The sequence below is a fragment of the Trichoderma reesei genome (genome assembly GCF_000167675.1).
Source record: "Trichoderma reesei QM6a unplaced genomic scaffold TRIREscaffold_16, whole genome shotgun sequence".
NCBI classification, from domain to species: Eukaryota; Fungi; Ascomycota; class Sordariomycetes; order Hypocreales; family Hypocreaceae; genus Trichoderma; species Trichoderma reesei.
Window position 1 is genome coordinate 716,212 of NW_006711163.1, and position 16,826 is coordinate 733,037.

General features: G+C 56.1%; 6 protein-coding genes across 6 annotated transcripts; 4 read left to right on the forward strand and 2 right to left on the reverse strand.

Annotated features, from left to right (window-relative positions):
- Window positions 1-1,169: 1,169 nt before the first annotated feature.
- Window positions 1,170-2,696, forward strand: TRIREDRAFT_109643 (uncharacterized protein; the record flags this gene model as incomplete). The annotated part of the gene is made up of 1 exon (XM_006967203.1): window positions 1,170-2,696. The coding sequence occupies one exon, from the start codon at window positions 1,170-1,172 to the stop codon at window positions 2,694-2,696; it is 1,527 nt and encodes a 508-aa protein (XP_006967265.1).
- A 459-nt stretch (window positions 2,697-3,155) lies between these two features.
- TRIREDRAFT_50299 (uncharacterized protein) lies at window positions 3,156-4,860 on the reverse strand. The gene has a single exon (XM_006967293.1). The coding sequence runs from the start codon at window positions 4,684-4,686 to the stop codon at window positions 3,166-3,168; it is 1,521 nt and encodes a 506-aa protein (XP_006967355.1). The 5' UTR covers window positions 4,687-4,860; the 3' UTR covers window positions 3,156-3,165.
- A 1,256-nt stretch (window positions 4,861-6,116) lies between these two features.
- On the forward strand, window positions 6,117-7,142 carry TRIREDRAFT_30250 (uncharacterized protein; the record flags this gene model as incomplete). The annotated part of the gene is made up of 2 exons (XM_006967111.2): window positions 6,117-6,372; window positions 6,463-7,142. Coding segments are annotated over 2 exons (936 nt in total), but the record flags the coding sequence as incomplete, so codon positions are not given.
- Window positions 7,143-7,753: 611 nt separating this feature from the next.
- TRIREDRAFT_65411 (uncharacterized protein) lies at window positions 7,754-8,752 on the forward strand (the record flags this gene model as incomplete). The annotated part of the gene is made up of 2 exons (XM_006967204.1): window positions 7,754-8,597; window positions 8,676-8,752. The coding sequence occupies 2 exons, from the start codon at window positions 7,754-7,756 to the stop codon at window positions 8,750-8,752; spliced, it is 921 nt and encodes a 306-aa protein (XP_006967266.1).
- A 125-nt stretch (window positions 8,753-8,877) lies between these two features.
- TRIREDRAFT_122963 (copper amine oxidase) lies at window positions 8,878-11,499 on the reverse strand. Its single transcript, XM_006967294.1, has 3 exons — window positions 10,938-11,499; window positions 9,273-10,880; window positions 8,878-9,214 (listed from the first exon to the last, which is right to left on the reverse strand). The coding sequence occupies exons 1-3, from the start codon at window positions 11,282-11,284 to the stop codon at window positions 8,923-8,925; spliced, it is 2,247 nt and encodes a 748-aa protein (XP_006967356.1). The 5' UTR covers window positions 11,285-11,499; the 3' UTR covers window positions 8,878-8,922.
- Window positions 11,500-13,401: 1,902 nt separating this feature from the next.
- On the forward strand, window positions 13,402-16,189 carry TRIREDRAFT_109648 (uncharacterized protein; the record flags this gene model as incomplete). Its single annotated transcript, XM_006967205.1, has 8 exons — window positions 13,402-13,676; window positions 13,716-13,737; window positions 13,967-14,192; window positions 14,472-14,803; window positions 15,192-15,392; window positions 15,683-15,703; window positions 15,738-15,938; window positions 16,079-16,189. 8 exons carry the CDS (start codon window positions 13,402-13,404, stop codon window positions 16,187-16,189), a joined length of 1,389 nt encoding a protein of 462 aa, XP_006967267.1.
- Between the last annotated feature and the right edge of the window lie 637 nt (window positions 16,190-16,826).

A 16,826-nucleotide genomic window follows, 5' to 3' on the forward strand; every position in this document is an offset into this window, starting at 1 on the left:
AGGCTGCCTGGGAGAAGCGCTGGTGAGATGCAACATTGGATCTGAGCAGTTGGCTTCGTCGGGGCAAGCAGGCAGGCAGGCAGGCAGAGCGGCGTCTTGCTATCGGATGCACATCATCCGCGTGGAGGCTCCCTTGCGGGGAGATCGTGAGATCGCCTCCCCTTTCTCCCTTTGGTTGGTTCTCCGAAAAGGCGGCAGCGTTTCTGAGCCGTTGTGCTCAAGGGGTCCAGTTTGGCGGAGAAGTGGCGGGGACCGGTTGGGTGAGATTGGAGATTCAGGCCCGCATCTCCTGGCCCTGATCTTGCTTGCTCTGGCATGGCGCTCCAGCCTTTAACGCTGCTCAGATCTCGCTGGCGCTACCTCCCTCCCGCCCAGATGCCAGATGAGGGCCATGCTGCTGGGTCAACTCTATATAACCCGCCAAACGCTGCTGCTCCCCTGCTCCCCCTTCCGCTGCCATCTCGCTCGACCTCCTCCCGTCCCTCTGGCCATGTTTCTCACGCCCGCTCGAGACACCACGACGGAGTAATTCCCGCGGACGGCCAACTTGGAAAACGGGGCCCGGGCCAGCCTTGCAGGGGTTGCTCACCCACGGTGACGTAGGTGTGCAAGGATGCGTGTGGCTAACATATCGCTCTCCTCCTATTGAAAAGCAGTTTGTACGACAGGAACGCCCTCGTCCGCCAGTTATCCGCCTTAACCGGCGCCATGTTTGAGCTACGCTTATAATCAGGGAAAACAGCACCTAAGCCGTACTGGTATGGGGCCCGGACATCCACAATGCAACCAGAGAGTTTCACACAAAGGTCCTGAATGGCAGTTGGGGGGGAATGTGAGCGCGGCATGTTGAACGAACGAGCTAAAACCCCTCAGGGCCCTTGTTGGCTCGTCCGCAAGAGGAAAATTCGAGGACTGGGGGAAACAGTCAAAAGGCGTCTCTTATCCGTTCTCAACGCCATTTGCGGTCGGTTCATCGTCGTTTCCCCCATTGTCTCTCGCCAGTCCTGGGAGCAGTGTCACCCGAAATGTCGTCTGTCACTTCATCTGCAGCGCCCTTGGGACCGCGCCCCAATGAGGGCGCAAATGTTGGTCTGGATAGGGAGGATGACAAGCAGACGGCACTCGCTGAGCCGTCAAGAGCGGTAGAGGTTGAGCTTCCAGGGACCATCATGCCGGCCCTGGACGAAGGCGACATCCCAACGACGACAAAGTGGGAGATTTGGACGTGGTATGCCTATTACATTGGCGCCAATGGTCTGTCGCTTTTCAACTTTGGCCCTACGGCCTTTCAGAACCTGCTGAGCCAGGCTGCCCCAGAAGATGGCCTTCTCTTATTTGCCGGCCGGTACCGCGATGTGAACAGCATCGTTTTGCTGGCCAACGGCATCTCCTTTGCCTTACAGGCCGCCCTCTTTCTCATCATTGGTGCCTACGCCGACTTTGGGACGGGGCGTCGTTGGATCCTCATTGTCTGGTCCCTCGTTGCCTATGGCATTGGCTTTGGCTGGCTGGGCGTCCATGATCCCGCACAGTGGAAGATTGGCACGGCGCTCTACATTGTCGGCCTGATTGCTTACCAGCTGACTTTGACATACTGGACCGCCGCCTTTCCGACTCTAGCTCGCAACACCACGAAGCTCAAGGACTCCCGATTGGCATACGAGGCGGGGGATATTACCCTGACGGAGCTGGACCACCGCGACGAGATGGAACGGAGCCGGCTGAGCAACGTCTCCTTTTACATCCAGTCTGTGGGAGAAGTGGTGATTCTGGCCATCATCGTCGGCATCATGTTTGCCCTCAAGGTGGACGAGAGCGCCGCAAACAACAACTGGGGCCTTTCCGTGCTGGTTGCTTTTGCCACTGCTGTCTGGTTGGCTCTGTCCATTCCGTGGTTCTTCGTGGAGAAGAGCCGCCCCGGCATGAAGATTCCTCCTGGCTACAACATCATCACGGTTGGCTTTTGGCAGCTGTACGAGGCCCTGACGCAGATCCGTCAATTGAAGCAGAGCTTGATCTTCCTTGCCGGATACTTCCTCCTCGGCGACTCGCTCAACACGACAGTGACGGTCATTTCCACGCTGCAGAACCAAGTCGTCAGCTACAACACGCTGACGCTGACGTACCTCCTCATCGTCGGCATAGTCGCGCAGGCCGTCGGCATTGGCGCCTTTTGGCTGATCCAGAAGAAGTTCAACCTGAGCGCCAAGACCATGTTCAACGCCGTCATGGTGTCCATCATCCTGCTCGACGGCTGGGGCATGATTGGCAACTGGACCGACAAGTTTGGCTTCCACAACGAGTGGGAGGTCTGGGTGTACCAGGCCTTTTACGGGCTCCTCGTGTGCCCGTGGTACAGCTACTCGCAGATCATGATCAGCTCCGTGACGCCGCGGGGCCACGAGTTCCTCTTCTTCTCCATCTTCAACATCATTGGCAAGTCGTCGAGCTTCATCGGCCCGCTCATCAGCAGCGCCATCATCGACGCCACGCCCAACCGGAGCAACAACAGCGCGCCCTTTTACTTCTTGTTCGCCCTGACGATTGTCAGCGCGGTGGGCATCTGGACGTTTCTCGATCTGGACAAGAGCGCGCGGGAGCAGGAGGTGTTTTTGGCGCAGGAAAAGGCGCGGATATTGGGTGACGATGCGACGAATAAGAGCAAAACGACTGAACAGGACCAGGCCGGCGCATGATTTGGGCGTATTGTCTTTTCCCTACTCACGGTTTTCTTCTTCTTCTTTTTTTTTCCCCCTCTTTCTTATCCTGGATATGGGGGGTTTTCATGGTTGCCTTGATATTGGTTGTCTGTTCACGAGAGGCAACACTTTATCTACCTAGACAATGATTTTCGCACCTGCTGGATGATGGCAGTATGCGTATGCTCCTCCCCCCCATTATGCTGGCCTCCTGATATGAACGTAGCCATGAAAGCCTGCGGTGCAAGCCGCAGACTCTCATGATTGTAGATGCTCATGATGTTTTGGTTTGTAGAAGCCCGTGTAGGTTGACTCGATGCCTGGACCCAAGCAATATCGTGATGTGTGCGACATGCCGTGTTTGTACATACAAATCCTCTGTACGCTAGGTAGTCGTAAAATTCTGGCTAAACTGAATCAATAGGGAGACTCATTACATTTCATTCTTAAAAAATCGTCATGCATCTCACATCTTGGCCGTCAATCTACAAAAGCACGACGACGAGATGGGCACATCCGCCACCTCCAAAGCCCTCTTCAACGGCCCCTGGACCGCCCTCGCCTCCTCCAGCCTCCCCAGCTTCACCAAGCACTCGTGATAGCCATGCAGCGCCCACACGTTATTCGGATGCCGATGCACCCTGGGCAGGGACTCATCGATGCCCAGATCGGCGCTGTACACGGCCAGCGCATCCTCGACGCGCCCCTGCTCGAGCAGCAGCGCGCCGTAGGCGTGCCGCGCGGGCTGCATCCAGCCCCAGGGCTCGTCAAAGGGGAGGTTGTCGTAGCGGGCGATGGACTCGCGGAGGTGGGCAAAGGCGGAGGCGTAGTTGCCGGAGCGGTACTCGATCTCGCCGTCGAGCATGGATTCCGCGACGCAGAGGATGTCGATGCACTTGTTGTTGAAGAGGGTCCTGGTGGGCTTGACGCGGGGCACGGAGGCGAGGAAGAGGGCGCGCTGGGCGCGGGCGTCGTCGACCTGGCCGAGGGCCGCGAGGGCCATGCCCCTTGCGTAGTATGTCAGCGCCGTGGTGACGCAGTACAGGTCCTGGTCCTCGGGGAGCTTGAGGGCCAAGATGTCCTTCCAGCGGCCGAAGCGGATGAGCACGTGCACGCGCATGGCGAGGAAGGCCTCGAGCCAGTCCGCCATGGGCGGCGTCTCGACGCGGAGGAGGTCCTCGGAGAAGCTCGCCTCGAGGCGCTCGACCGTCTCGAGGGCGACGCGCGACTGGCCGGCGAACATGGCCGAGTAGAGGCGGAAGTGGTAGTCGTGGCTGCGGTACAGGGTGTAAAAGTTCATGGGCCCCTCGCGGCGGAGGAACTTTTCGTCGGCGCGCACGGCGTCCGAGTTGGCCACGACGGCGCGGGCGTAGTCCCCGACGAGGATGTCGATGTGGCTCGGCATGTGGTTCAGGTGGCCCGCGTCCGGGACCAGCCCGCGCAGGTGGTCGGCGGCGGGCATGGCCGCCTCGGGCTGGTTGGACATCTCCATGAGGTGGATGTAGAGGTGGAGGAGGCCCGGATGGCGGGTGCCGCCTGGGAGGGCCATGGCGTGCTCGAGGACTTGCTTGATCTCGAGGGTGCGGGCGTCGGCGGCTGGGCTGCCGGTCTTGATGTCCCACAGAGCCCAGGGGGTGAGGTTCATCATGGCGTCGGCGTACAGGGCCGCCACGTCGAGGTCGTCTGGGAACTGCGCCGACACGGAGCTCATGGCATCCGCGTATTCTCGATTCCACACGGGGCGATCAGCCTTTGTCGGGGCGTCCGCCCTCGGGTATCGGTAGCGGAGGGCCTCGATCAGCGCCCTCTCGACGGGCGTCGCGGCCTCGGAGCACGCCTTTGCCTTTTCGACGGCCCGATGCGTCCGGTCCGCGGTGCTCTGCCTCTCGCGCCGGCCAAACAGGTCCCAGGGCTTGTTGTAGTTGGGCCCCAGGGCGTAGGCGAGGCCCCAGTAGGCCATGGCGTAGGCGAGGCCCCAGTAGGCCATGGCGCAGGCGGGATCGTGGGCGACGGCCCGTTCGAAGCATTTGGCCGCCTCCTCGTGGTTGAAGCCGTAGCACCAGACGAGGCCGCGGCTGAACCACGTCTGGGCGAGGGCGTTGCTGGTGGAAACAGGGCGATTGAGGTCGCCGAGGTCGTAGTAGTGGGCATCGAGGCAGGGCCTCGCCTCGCCGGCCGGTTTGCTGGCCTCTTTGTCGTCCATCTCCTCCATCTCTCGCCCGTCTTTGCTCTCTGCTCTGTGGAAGGGGAATTGAGGCCTGAGGTCGACTCTCTCAGGTCAGGCGCTGTTGGGCGAGGCGGATCGGTGAGCTGGCAGGCAGCGCGTCAAGTCGAGGATCGGGAGGGCATGTCACCGTCTAGAGCAGGCTGGAGCCGGCTCAAGCCCGACAGACGCATGTCATCTGCTAGCTCTGGTGGGGATCCGGAGCTTCAGGCGTGGCGCGACGAGCCGAAAGCTTATTGATCGTTCGCGGAGCCCCAATTCGAAGCAAGGCGAGAAGTGATTCTGAAGCAGTTTTGCCCTGAAACTGGGCTACGAGATGAGAGGAGAATCAGGGGAAATGGTGTGCACTGATTTTGGCTGCATTTTCTGGAAGAAGCCGAGCGGGATCGGCAGGATCTGGAATGTCCCCGCTATGAGGGAGGGAGGGGGGAATCAATTGTCCGGGGACGAGTAACGAGGTACCTTACGTGAAGTTGATAATACTAATACATCGCCATCTTCTGCGAGGCCACATGCTTCATACCGCCGGAGGTGTTGTCCAGAAGAGAAGCCGAAGGAGTATCAAAATGCTACCAGAGAGGCCTATGGGATGTGGCTTTTAGCTGGTTGTGTCCATGTTGGTAGCATTCAGCATGTGCTCCATATCAACGGTGTTTGAGTAAGCTTCAGTTGAGCCGTGTAAGTCGGCCGCCTCAATGTCTCGGAGGGAGGAGGGATCCCTACTCGCAAGCAAGGGGACGCTGTTATCATGTGTTTTGACACAAAATGACGAGCGGATTGGAGCTTGACAGGTGCAATGTTTGAGCTGTGCCGTCCTCCGCTTGCTCTGCATTCCTGAGCAGCGTGTCTGGGAGTCAAGCCGAGTTATCAAGTCGAGTTGCGCACATGTTGTAAACGCCAATGTCTCATGGCATCCGGAGTTGAGTGAGCTTTTGGGATCTTGGCTTTAAACTTGTGTCTTCCAATTCGTTCTACAACAATCTCAATTGACGACCACCACCATGACTGTCAGCTTCGAAAAGTCGACAGCGCACTGCTTCTCTGTCTTGGCGTCTGGCCGATGCCGCACCGTTCTCGTCGTGGCCGTCGTCATCATAACCGTGTACGCCCTTCTCAGCAGAATAGACGATTTCTATTATCATCAACAACCGCCATATGCACTGAAACAGAGCTCCAAGCCGACAGATGGCACCGATTGGTCACGATTCGCCTACACGCAATATGTCACCAACAGCTTGTACCTCTGCAACTCGGTCATGCTGTTGGAGAGACTGCACCATCTCGGGAGCCGCGCCGACAGAGTGCTGATGTATCCCGAGAAGATGCTCCCGGATCCCGAAACGTGGGACGACGGAGGCTTTCAAGACGCAGAGCTGCTGATCAAGGCGCGCGACGAGTACGGCGTGAAGCTGAAGCCGATTCAGGTTCAGCATAGAGAAACCGTAGATGGTAAACCTCTTCTCTTCTCTCTCTCTCTCTCACTCTATACGGCCCAGTCAGCAGTTGAGATTGGAATCGCTAGATGAACTCACAACACAGATACTTGGTCCGACTCTTACACCAAACTCCTCGCCTTCAACCAGACGCACTACGAGCGTGTCATTGCCATTGACGCCGACGTCGCCCTTCTGAAGCACATGGACGAGCTCTTCCTCCTGCCGCCATGCCCCGTCGCCATGCCTCGCGCATACTGGCTCCTCGACAAAGCAAACATGACGTCCCGCATGGCGCTGCTGGCCTCGCACGTCATGGTCATCCAGCCGAGCGAGCGCGAATTCGCCCGCATCCAGAGCCGCGTCGAGCGCGCTGCCGACGACGAATACGACATGGAGCTGCTCAACAAGATGTACGCCGACACGGCCATGGTGCTCCCTCACCGGCCTTACACGATGCTTTCGTCTGAGTTTCGCGAGACGAATCACGGCTTGTATCTCGGCTCTGATGATGATGATGCTGGGGAGTGGGATCCGGCGGCGGTGCTGCGGGAGGCCAGGACGGTCCATTTCTCGGATTATCCTGTGCCGAAGCCGTGGAAGAAGAAGTTGACCGCGTGGGATGAGATGAACATCCGCGACTTGGAGCCTAGATGCGAGGTGAAGAAGGGTGAGGAGGAGGAGGAGGAGGATTGCTCGGCGAGGGAGGCGTGGAGGTGGTTGTACTCTGACTTTCGAGAGCGCAAAGCAGTGAGTTTTTTTTTTAGGAAGCTGAATGTCGAATGACGAGATGGAATAACTGACGGCATCTCTACAGAGAGTTTGTGCTAGGAAGCAGTGGCCAGAGCCTGTGGCCGTGTAATTTGGAGGCCCTGAGGAGGAGGAGGAGGAAGCGGGAGAGTCCCGAGGAGGGGGGAGACTCAAGGATGCCATTCCGTATGGGAGATAAGGCGTTGACAATGCCGACTTTTGAGCACTAAACTACCTACAAAATGTAGAGGACAGTTCAGCGCATAGGCCAAAAAGCGTCTTTATCAGATGATTTAACATTGTGCAGCATCACTCTTTGCCTGCATCAGGCGAGTGTATGTAGGTATGTACATGTATCAGCAAAGCCGCTATAGTACCTACATACCTTAGAAGCTCCAGCTGAACAAGTGCGGCCCCGCCCCCACCAACTTCCGCCGGCCATCCGCTCCAAGCCGCTCCGATTCGCATCATCAACCCTCAACCCTCAACCCTCAACCTGACCCTCGTCACCCCCCCTCCAAACAACCCATATCGCTCCTCATCGCTCCTCCTTCTCCTCCCCTTCCTCCTCCAGCAGCAGTCTCTCTCTACCCCTCTTGCATCCCCTCTCCCTTCTCACCTCTCCCCATACCAAAAAACCAGCCACAATGTCCTCCTCCTCCTCCTCCTCCACAACCCCCTCCTCCCTCGCCCACCTCCTCCCCCCCAGCTGGCAAAGCCAAGTAACCTCGTGGCTCGCCGAAGACACGCCCTCCTTCGACTACGCAGGCTTCGTCGTCGGCGACAACCCGCGCACCGCCACCCTCTGGGCCAAATCCCCCGGCATCATCGCCGGCCGCCCCTTCTTCGACCAAGTCTTCCACCAATGCGGCTGCGCCGTCGAATGGCACGCCGACGAATGCTCGCCCATAGATCTACACCGCGACAACAACGACGACAAGAACAAGATGAAGGTCGCGACCGTCACGGGCCCCGCAAGAGGCATCCTCCTCGGCGAAAGAGTCGCGCTCAACGCCCTCGCGCGATGCTCCGGCGTCGCCACGCAGAGCCACAACCTCGTCACCAAGCTGCGCAAGGCAGGCTACAGGGGCGTCTTGGCCGGCACGCGCAAGACGACGCCCGGCTTCAGGCTCGTCGAAAAGTACGGCATGCTGGCTGGCGGCGCCGACGCCCACAGGATGGACCTGAGCGCCATGGTCATGCTCAAGGATAACCACGTCTGGAGCAGGGGCAGCATCACCGAGGCCGTCGCCGCCGCCAAGAGCGTCGCCGGCTTCAGCGTCAAGATCGAGGTCGAGGTCCAGTCCGAGGCAGAGGCCGACGAGGCCATTGCCGCCGGCGCCGACGTCGTCATGCTGGATAACTTCACGGGGGATGGCGTCAAGGTTGCCGCGAGGAGCTTGAAGGAGCGCTGGGCCGGCAAGAAGCACTTCTTGTTGGAGGTTTCTGGGGGCTTGAGGGAGGATAATGTTGAGTCGTATGTGTGCAATGGTGAGTTTTACCCAGTACCGGGTTGTTGTCGTTGTGTTTGCTGAGGCTTTGTGGCTCGGATGACTGACTGTTTATCAGATGTCGACATCATCTCGACGAGCTCGATCCATCAGGGCGTTCCGCACGTCGACTTTTCCCTCAAGATCAACCACTGACCGCATTGGGCGATATGGAAGCAGACAGGAGTGTATGGTATGTGTATTGTATAGGTAAATATGGACAGGATATACATGGTGGAAATGGTGGCTGTTCTGGAATATCCAACAAAACTAGAACAGACATGGCTATATAAAATACAAGCAGTGTACATTTACAGGTAATTCGCTCATTTGCTCTCCTTCTTGGTAAACAATCCGTTAAACGTCTTGCTCAGCCTCTTGCTCAGCTTCTCGTCAACATGGGCCCCCACCGCCTTGGGATCGATGCTCGGAGCGCTCCCCTGGAGGTGCGTCACCGGATGCTGCTGCACCGCCGACGTGTTCTTGTCGCTCGAGGTAGTGCAGCACGATCCTCCCAAAAGGACACTGGCGTTGTTCCTGGTGGAGGGAACGTCAATCGCAGGATTGACGTTGAAAAAGTCCGTAGGGCGGATGTGAATCTGGAAAGTCTCGACTGGCCTGGTAGGTTGTTAGTCATGATATTCTTCTCCGATAAGAGCAAACGAGCCCAACTCACATGACGGGCCAGTCCTCTACCCGAGGGTTATGTGTCAATCCAAAGACACTCCAAACCACGGGGCTGCTCCTCTTGCCCTGACCCTCCGCATCGCCGTTGGTCTCTCGATCAGTAAACCAGTCTCCTCGCTTGACCATATCGGCCACGCCGCCGACCTCTCTGGTGCTCTGGTTCGTAAACTCGCCCGCCGCCCACAGCTCGCCGTCCCGGTAGCCCGTCACCCAGGCATTGTGCTGGGCAAACTGCGCTCGCTGAGCCGCCAAGCCCTCGGGGTCGGCCAGCAGCATCTGTGTTACCGGCGCGACGAGCTTGTAGGCGAGGTTCTTGCCCGAGATGAGGTTCTTTTTGTTGGCGTTTTCCAGCTTGAGCAGCCGGTTGAGGCGCGGCTCGGCGTCAATCCAGGTCGCCTGCTCAACCTTTTCACGCTGGACCTTGTAGAAGTTGCCGTACGGGTTCGTCTTGGGGTCAATCTTTTGCCCGTGCGACTCTTCAATCACGACCTGGGACTCGGCGTCGTTGTACGAGTCAATGGCAGGGTCGATGCGCACCGCAAATATGTGCTGGTGGTTCTGGGCCAGCACGCCGGGTGTCATGATGTTGCCGTAGGCACTGACCTTGCCTTCGTCGATGCTGGTGACGCTGACAATGCCCGTAGCACGGGTCTCGAGAGTGATTGAACCGGCGAGATCCAGCTTGTACGCCAAGACGTACTCGTAGTTGGCCAGAGTGGCGATGAACTGAACCACGAACTCGCGGTTGCGCGTCACAACAGCCCGGTTCGTGCGGAAGTTGGTGTGCTTCCACAGGATGCCATTGTCCTGCTCGTGAAGACACACCACGGCCTTGGCTGGTGAGGGCGCCCCGTCGGGCTCCGTGGTGAGCGCGTCAACGTAGTGGATGGCTCCCAGACAATCGCAGCCCAGCTCCAGGTTGTTGGCTGCTCTCCCCATGCCACCGTCACCAAAGTCGAACGCTTGTTTTCGGTGGAAGGGTGGACGCGGGTCTGTGTAGGGGACCGTCATCTCGCTGAAGCTGACGCGATACATGACGGAGCGGTTGTCGTAGTGGACGTCGTGCAAGACAGCACCTTCGCGGGGGGTGAATCCGAGACGGAACCTCCACTTCTGCCATTCAATCAGACCATCCTCTTGAATAGTAAAAGAGGCGCCCTCGGGCTGTATAATGTTGATGGGCTTCAGGTCCGTTCTCAGGGGCACGTCAAGCAGCTCGGGAACATACTCGCAGCCCTTGTGGTTCTCAAATAGCTTGACCGGCTCATCGCTTCGGACTTTAGCCTCGAGTTCATCGTCAATGCCACCAGTTGCGATTCTCTCCACTCTGATGAGCTTCTTGGTATGCCAGTCCATCACGGGAACGATGGGGATCGGATAGCCGTAGTGGTTCGAGTCTTCGTTGTTCTTGCGGGTGTCCTTTGCAAAGACCAATCCCTGCATATACCGCGGAATGTCCTTTTCATCGGCGTTTGGGGGACCATAGGGCCACGGGTCGATGCAGATCTCAAAGCCTTCTGGGAGGACGAACTCGGACATTGCCTCTTTGAAGAGATCCGAGTTGATGCAGGCGTCGTTGAAGAGGTCAAACTCGCCCCTATAGCCGTGTAAGAGGTCGTTCTGCTTTCGGGAACGATGAGGTTTAGTGACTCACGGTGTGACATATGGCTGGTGAGGCACTGGGGCAGACACAGTGGCAACCTCGCCAGTGTTCAGGTTGACAAACGCGTTGATGTACTCGGAGCGATCAGCCCGGATGACATCGTGCTCGACAATGGCCACTCTGTCTGGTCGCTTGGTCTCGTCGGTCAGCTTGCCCGTGTGCTCGGCCTCGAGGAAGGGTTGCAGCTCGGCCTTTTTGGGCTCCTGGACGTGGATGGCTCTGAAGAAGATGGACTCGGACGGCCCGTGGAGCTTGGCAACGGCATCGCGGGCCTTGATGTGCTCGGCTGATGAGAGCGGCGCCAGCGGATGCGGCCGAGGTGCTGCGGTGACGGCCATTGTGTTGGATGTTGAGGATGGAGAGGATTTCAAAGGGAGAGTGAAGCAACCAAGTAGGGTAGCCAACTGCTTTAGAAGGGGAGAGACGAAGAGCGGCTATCTGCGGGGATGGTGCAACGGTCAAGCAGCCCAGCTTACTCGGGCTCTCGAGATGATATCAAGCGGCAGTCCGAGATGACTTGGCAGTTTCCTAGTGCTCAGCTGACCGGCTTGGATGACGAATCGAAGAAAAGGGTGAGTGAGACAAGCCGAGGCCAATGTATCAGCGGGATTGTTGGAGGTCGAGAGACGGGGGCTGCCGATTGTTTAAGTAGCTGCAGGCCCTCACGAGCAAACCAAGCGATGCCTCAGGGATGCCGCGGATGCCCGCGTCGTGAGAAGGAGGTGGAGCATGTCCACTGGCTGCGGATGGATGCGTCCATGCTGTAGAAGCTGAGAAGACGCGGACGGTTGGCCTCGCGTAATAGGATGCTGATCGAGGATACAGCTGGAGGCGTCAATGATGGTGATGAACTAAGGTGAGGTAGCTGTAGGCTAGAGGTAATCGTGAAGCAGGGCTCCAGCAAGCCCAAGGCCGAGGCGGGGCAGCGGCTCCCCCAAGGTTGGAGAAGCTCCAGCACTTGCCCCGCGTTCTTTTGCCGGCATCGAGCCAACCAGAACGCTGGTGTGGCGATATCGCAGCGAATCTACAGCGCTCATCTTCACAAGCATTAGCGTCACGTCCGCTTCTCCTCTTTGATAACAGAAGCCCCAGGCAAATCCGATTCCTGGAGCCTTTCCATCTACGGGCAATTCTCTGCATCCCAGTAGACCCTGCGTGACCCTATCTCGACTTTTCCCCTCGGCACATAGGCCTGGCTATGCCTATTCGGGGCGATACCACGCTGGATGTGCATGAGGCTCAAGAGGTTGCAGCAACGGTTCGCCAGGAGCTGGAGGATGTCCCCTGAGCCCTGTTTATGTCATCCCTTGTCTTCAGCAAGTCTAGACTCGATGATTGTTATTGCCTTGTTTTGGACTTGCTTGAACAACATCTACCAAAAGATGATGACTGGATTCGGAATCGGAGATATTCTTCGACTGGGGGGTTGCAGTATCCCGGACCCGTGGAGATGGGATGAGCGTGATGGTTGAAGAGTTGCTAGAGGGGAGAATACCTTGAATGGCAATGCTCGTGAGCTCGAGTCTCGGCCGTTATACGATTGTCTAATAAGTGAGACTATGATATGGTTGGTATAGCAATGCCAAAAACGCCTGTAGGCATAATAAAGCCAACACGGCTCCAACTCAGCAATAGGTAGTTCACGAGATACGCTCTTCAGGATCATTCATACTGCCATGTGATTCTTGACCGTGAGTTGAAAACAGATACAAGATGGCAACAGGAATTACCGTATGAGATGAAGAAGTGCTTGTTAATCATTGTTCAAATCTTGACTCATCCGTTTGATTCATTATCAAGTCAACTTGGATCGTACTCGGCACAACAGATAAAGATAATTAGAGCCCACAACCAGATCTCCAACCTCACGCACATATCGTCTGATTGCAGATATCAAGCAGATGATAATACCTAGTAATACGCCTATCCATCTCATCCCCTCCGCCCCGCCGCGGAAACGCCCCCTGTCTCCTCTCCCCCGCGCCGTCTCGCCGCCCTTCGCGCCGCATCGCGGAGCCGAGAAGCGCGGGGCAGAACCCAAACTGGAAGCAAAACCACATGCAGTGCCGCAGTTGTATCAAAGCCCTGTTTAAATCCAATCATAGGATGTACATAGTACCTGGTAGATTAGATACCTAGAGACCACGCCATATCCAACTGCTCAGACTGCATCACGATGAGACATTTCTGTTTCGGGGTTTGACGTCGCTTGGCCGGTCCAATCGTGCCCTTGTCTCGGAAGTCGGCTGCTTTATATAGCAGCGCGAGGGGTCGTTGGTCTTGTTGCTGAACTCTTCACGCCTTGTTACAACCGAGTAGGTATGTTGTGCCTCTGGTTTGAGCTCGTGTAGAAGCGGGACACATTCCTTTAGGGAATGGTGGTCTCTTCTCAAGCAATGGCAACCTTTTATTTCCTCACATGAATCCTCAATTGTAACGAGAATGTTTAGTGCAAATGGTGGATGGCAGGTTCAATGTTGTTTTCGAGTTGACACGAAACCTGACATGTAGCAAAGAGACACAAATTTCAAGGCTTAAACCCAGGCCTGTCAACACTGTGGCGGCGTCTCTCAAGAAAGTGTTCCAGCTGGTGTTCCAGCAGCCTGCGATGCGATCCAAAGGTCACGCCACTCTGGCGACAAGCTGGAACTCAATCCGCCGAGCCCAATACCTTTGGTGTTTCATGCGTGTTGGCATGGGACAATTTGGAGGCGAGTCGCTACCTATGCTGTAAGCCGGAACACTTGCAACCCTGTACATGTGCTATAGCCATACTGCATTGGATGATGAGGTTCGTTGAGAGTGCTAGTGGACAGAAGAGGTGAGAAGCGAGGACGAGAATGGATCAACAAGCAGTGAATGTACGGAATGCATTCGTTCTGCAACTGATGAGGGGCGGGGAGTGGAATTCGATGCAACCCATGATCAACGCTGGATGTTTCGCAGAGAATACGCATCCCACCTTGCCCACATAGGTATCTTTGACGACGTTCAGGCGCGTATGTCTGACAAGATTAAAGGTCAGCAACACCTTCAGCAACACCTTTGGCCGCCTCTCCATTCCACAGCCACCACCAAACAGTCGCCGTCATCAATCATCGCCACCACACCACATCCCTAACGGCAAATCATTGTGGCTAAGCCAACAACATTATCATCAGCCTCAACCACATCTACATACGCCCGCAACTCACATACCAGGCCGTGAGGCTGCCAGCTCAAGCTCCTTTTCCCTTCCCAACCATGGTACGTAACCCAGCCCTATCTTCTCTTCGCTTCGTTCCCGGCCCGTCCGGCAAAACACGAGATCCAAATCTCGACAATACGAAGGTTTCAGTCCGGCGGCTTTCTCTCATACGATAGCTTCGTAACTGAGGACCAGGATTCTTGATGGCCCAGGCGCCTGGACATTGCCCGAATCATCGTATCCAGTATCGAGAACGAAAGACGTGAGATGAGTTGCTGCACTCGGCATATTCTCTCGAGTGCGCCCAACTCCCTGTTTGTGCATCTTCAATGTGACAGGCGAGCCGAAATCTATCATTTTCGACGGCAGCCCTACGTTACAGCCGGCACATGGCCAAGCAGATGGCCTACCACCTACCAACCCATCCATGCACGTCCCTCTGTTATCAAGATCGGACCGCCTCGGGCAGCACCTTGCCGCTGTTTGTCTGTCACAAGAGGGGGGCTTTCAGGACTTCGGCTCCCACACGCGCACACAAGGCACGGGAGACGGACACCCATCCAGTGGGTTCGCTGGCCTGCTGCAACGCAACGCGAGATGGACCAAGTGCATCATCTCGCCAAGAGAAAAAGGCTCCGTGTCGCGAGTTGCCGCATCTTTGGAAGTAGTAGTAATACAAATGCAACTGTGACAAAACTCGTATTCGAAGCCCAACCGTGTCCACTCTTTTTGCTCGTTATTGTGCGAGGTGATGCGGCGAGCACGTAATTGCTTTTACGAAAGCCCGTCGCCGGATATCCATTGTGTTCTTTTTCCTTATCACAGGCCCGTGGAAATGAAAAGGCGCCGGAAATGACAGACCAAGGTACCAAGTGCAATTGACCAGGGGTGGCCCTTGTCTCTTTGCATCCGCCAGAAAATGGTGCAGATACGAGCTGATAACGAGGAGACTGGAAAGATAGGTACCTACCAAATCAAAAGCTCGCAGAAAAGAGACGCTTCCGGATGCTGGATAAGGTTCTCTTGGCATTGACGAGACAATCTCCAACTTTAAACAGCATGGATCAATTTCACGTGATGCCGCCCACTGGCCACAGTCCTATGTATGCAGAGGGAAAAGCGCACACCTTGAGGATGAAACGTCGACAAAGGGGATTGCGAAACAGGCCAAGAGGCCAACCTATTCATTAATACAGTATCTGTCTCAAGCAGCCAATGAAGTCGTTGCGCTGCTGAACATCTGGTGCCTCGAATCACTCGTATGTACAATAGCGCGAATTTCGGGGTGTGCTTTGCTTCTAGTATCTCTTCTAGGCGCATTTTGTAGGGGTTCATGCTCCGAAATGACGTTATCGCCACGCTGTTAGGCCAGTTAGTGCAGCCTGTCAGCAGTCTCTGCTGAGAAGACGCACGTTGCTGAAAAGAGGGATATGATTCAAGGCAGAAGATGGGCTTGTGAGGGTACAAGTAATGATTGCATGGAAACCATGCTAGACGATTCAAATGGCAAGACAAGAGACGCAACAATTAGGCGCTGTACTTTGTATAGGTATGCAAGTACTATCCTACTGTGTGTGATTCTGTAACTGACTTGAAGCGCCAAGCCTCTCGACGATCTGGCAGCACATGCTCCAAGATCTTCGCGCTACGTCGTCTCTGGCGTTTCATGTGCGCCTTGTCAGAGGAATCGCATCCCGTCCCTTGCAATGATGTCTTTGCCCCCTTATAAGGCCCCCTCGTTGGGTGGCACGTCACAGGCAGCATGTGCCAAAAACTCGCGTCAACTTGGTTGTGCTGCTTTTACTGTACGCGCCCTGGCCAGGACGAGATCAGGTGCATGTGCGTGCCGGGTTGTAGCTCGTTGCCGTGCTGGGGAGGTGGTATTGATGCTTATTCTGACGAGATCTCGGCTTGATTAGATGGGGGCTGTACATATCTCTTATAGTCAGGGGCAAGTCATCACGGCACAAGGCATATCTATTCTCCCACCCCAGTGCAAAAGAACGCTCCGTACCATGTCAAGATGCTTCAACTTCAACGTCTTTGTATTACATAGTAGTAGTTAGGTATCATCTCGTACGGCCTGTCCGGGAGCCTCAAGATCAAAGTGGGTTCGGTGATGGTACCAGGCATCGGTACCTGCTAGTCGCGATTAGTGGCCAAAAAAAGGCACCAAAAACGGCCCTGGCTCTGCAGGCTGCTAAGCTGAGAGCACCCCTATTCCTGTTCTATGGATCAGGTTCCAGATAACTGTGTTCCTGGTGCATTCTTTTTTTTAGCTCGTTGGAGAGGGAAAAAAAAAAGTTGGAATACTATAACAAAGACGTGACATGGAAAGAGATCGATAACGGCCGCCACACAGATGGAAGCACCGCATGCATCCACCCATTTTCGTCCAACCTAAACCTGTCACTCTCACTCTCCTCTTCCCTCAACTTGTTCCTTTTGCAACACCCCCCCCTTCATCCTCTTTCTCCTCTTCTTTTCTCTCGTAACCCTTTCTCTGTTCTCTAATTCGAGGACCTGTCTTCAATTTTCCTCTCGTCAATCGTTATACAAACAAGGACTCGCCTGACGTCGGCATCTCGTTGCCCCCCTTTCGTCATCCCCTCTTTAATTCCATTGCTTGCATTGACGTCTCCATACCCTCCTCCCACCTCGTATCCGAGCGCCCTCTTTTACCCACGGCCGAA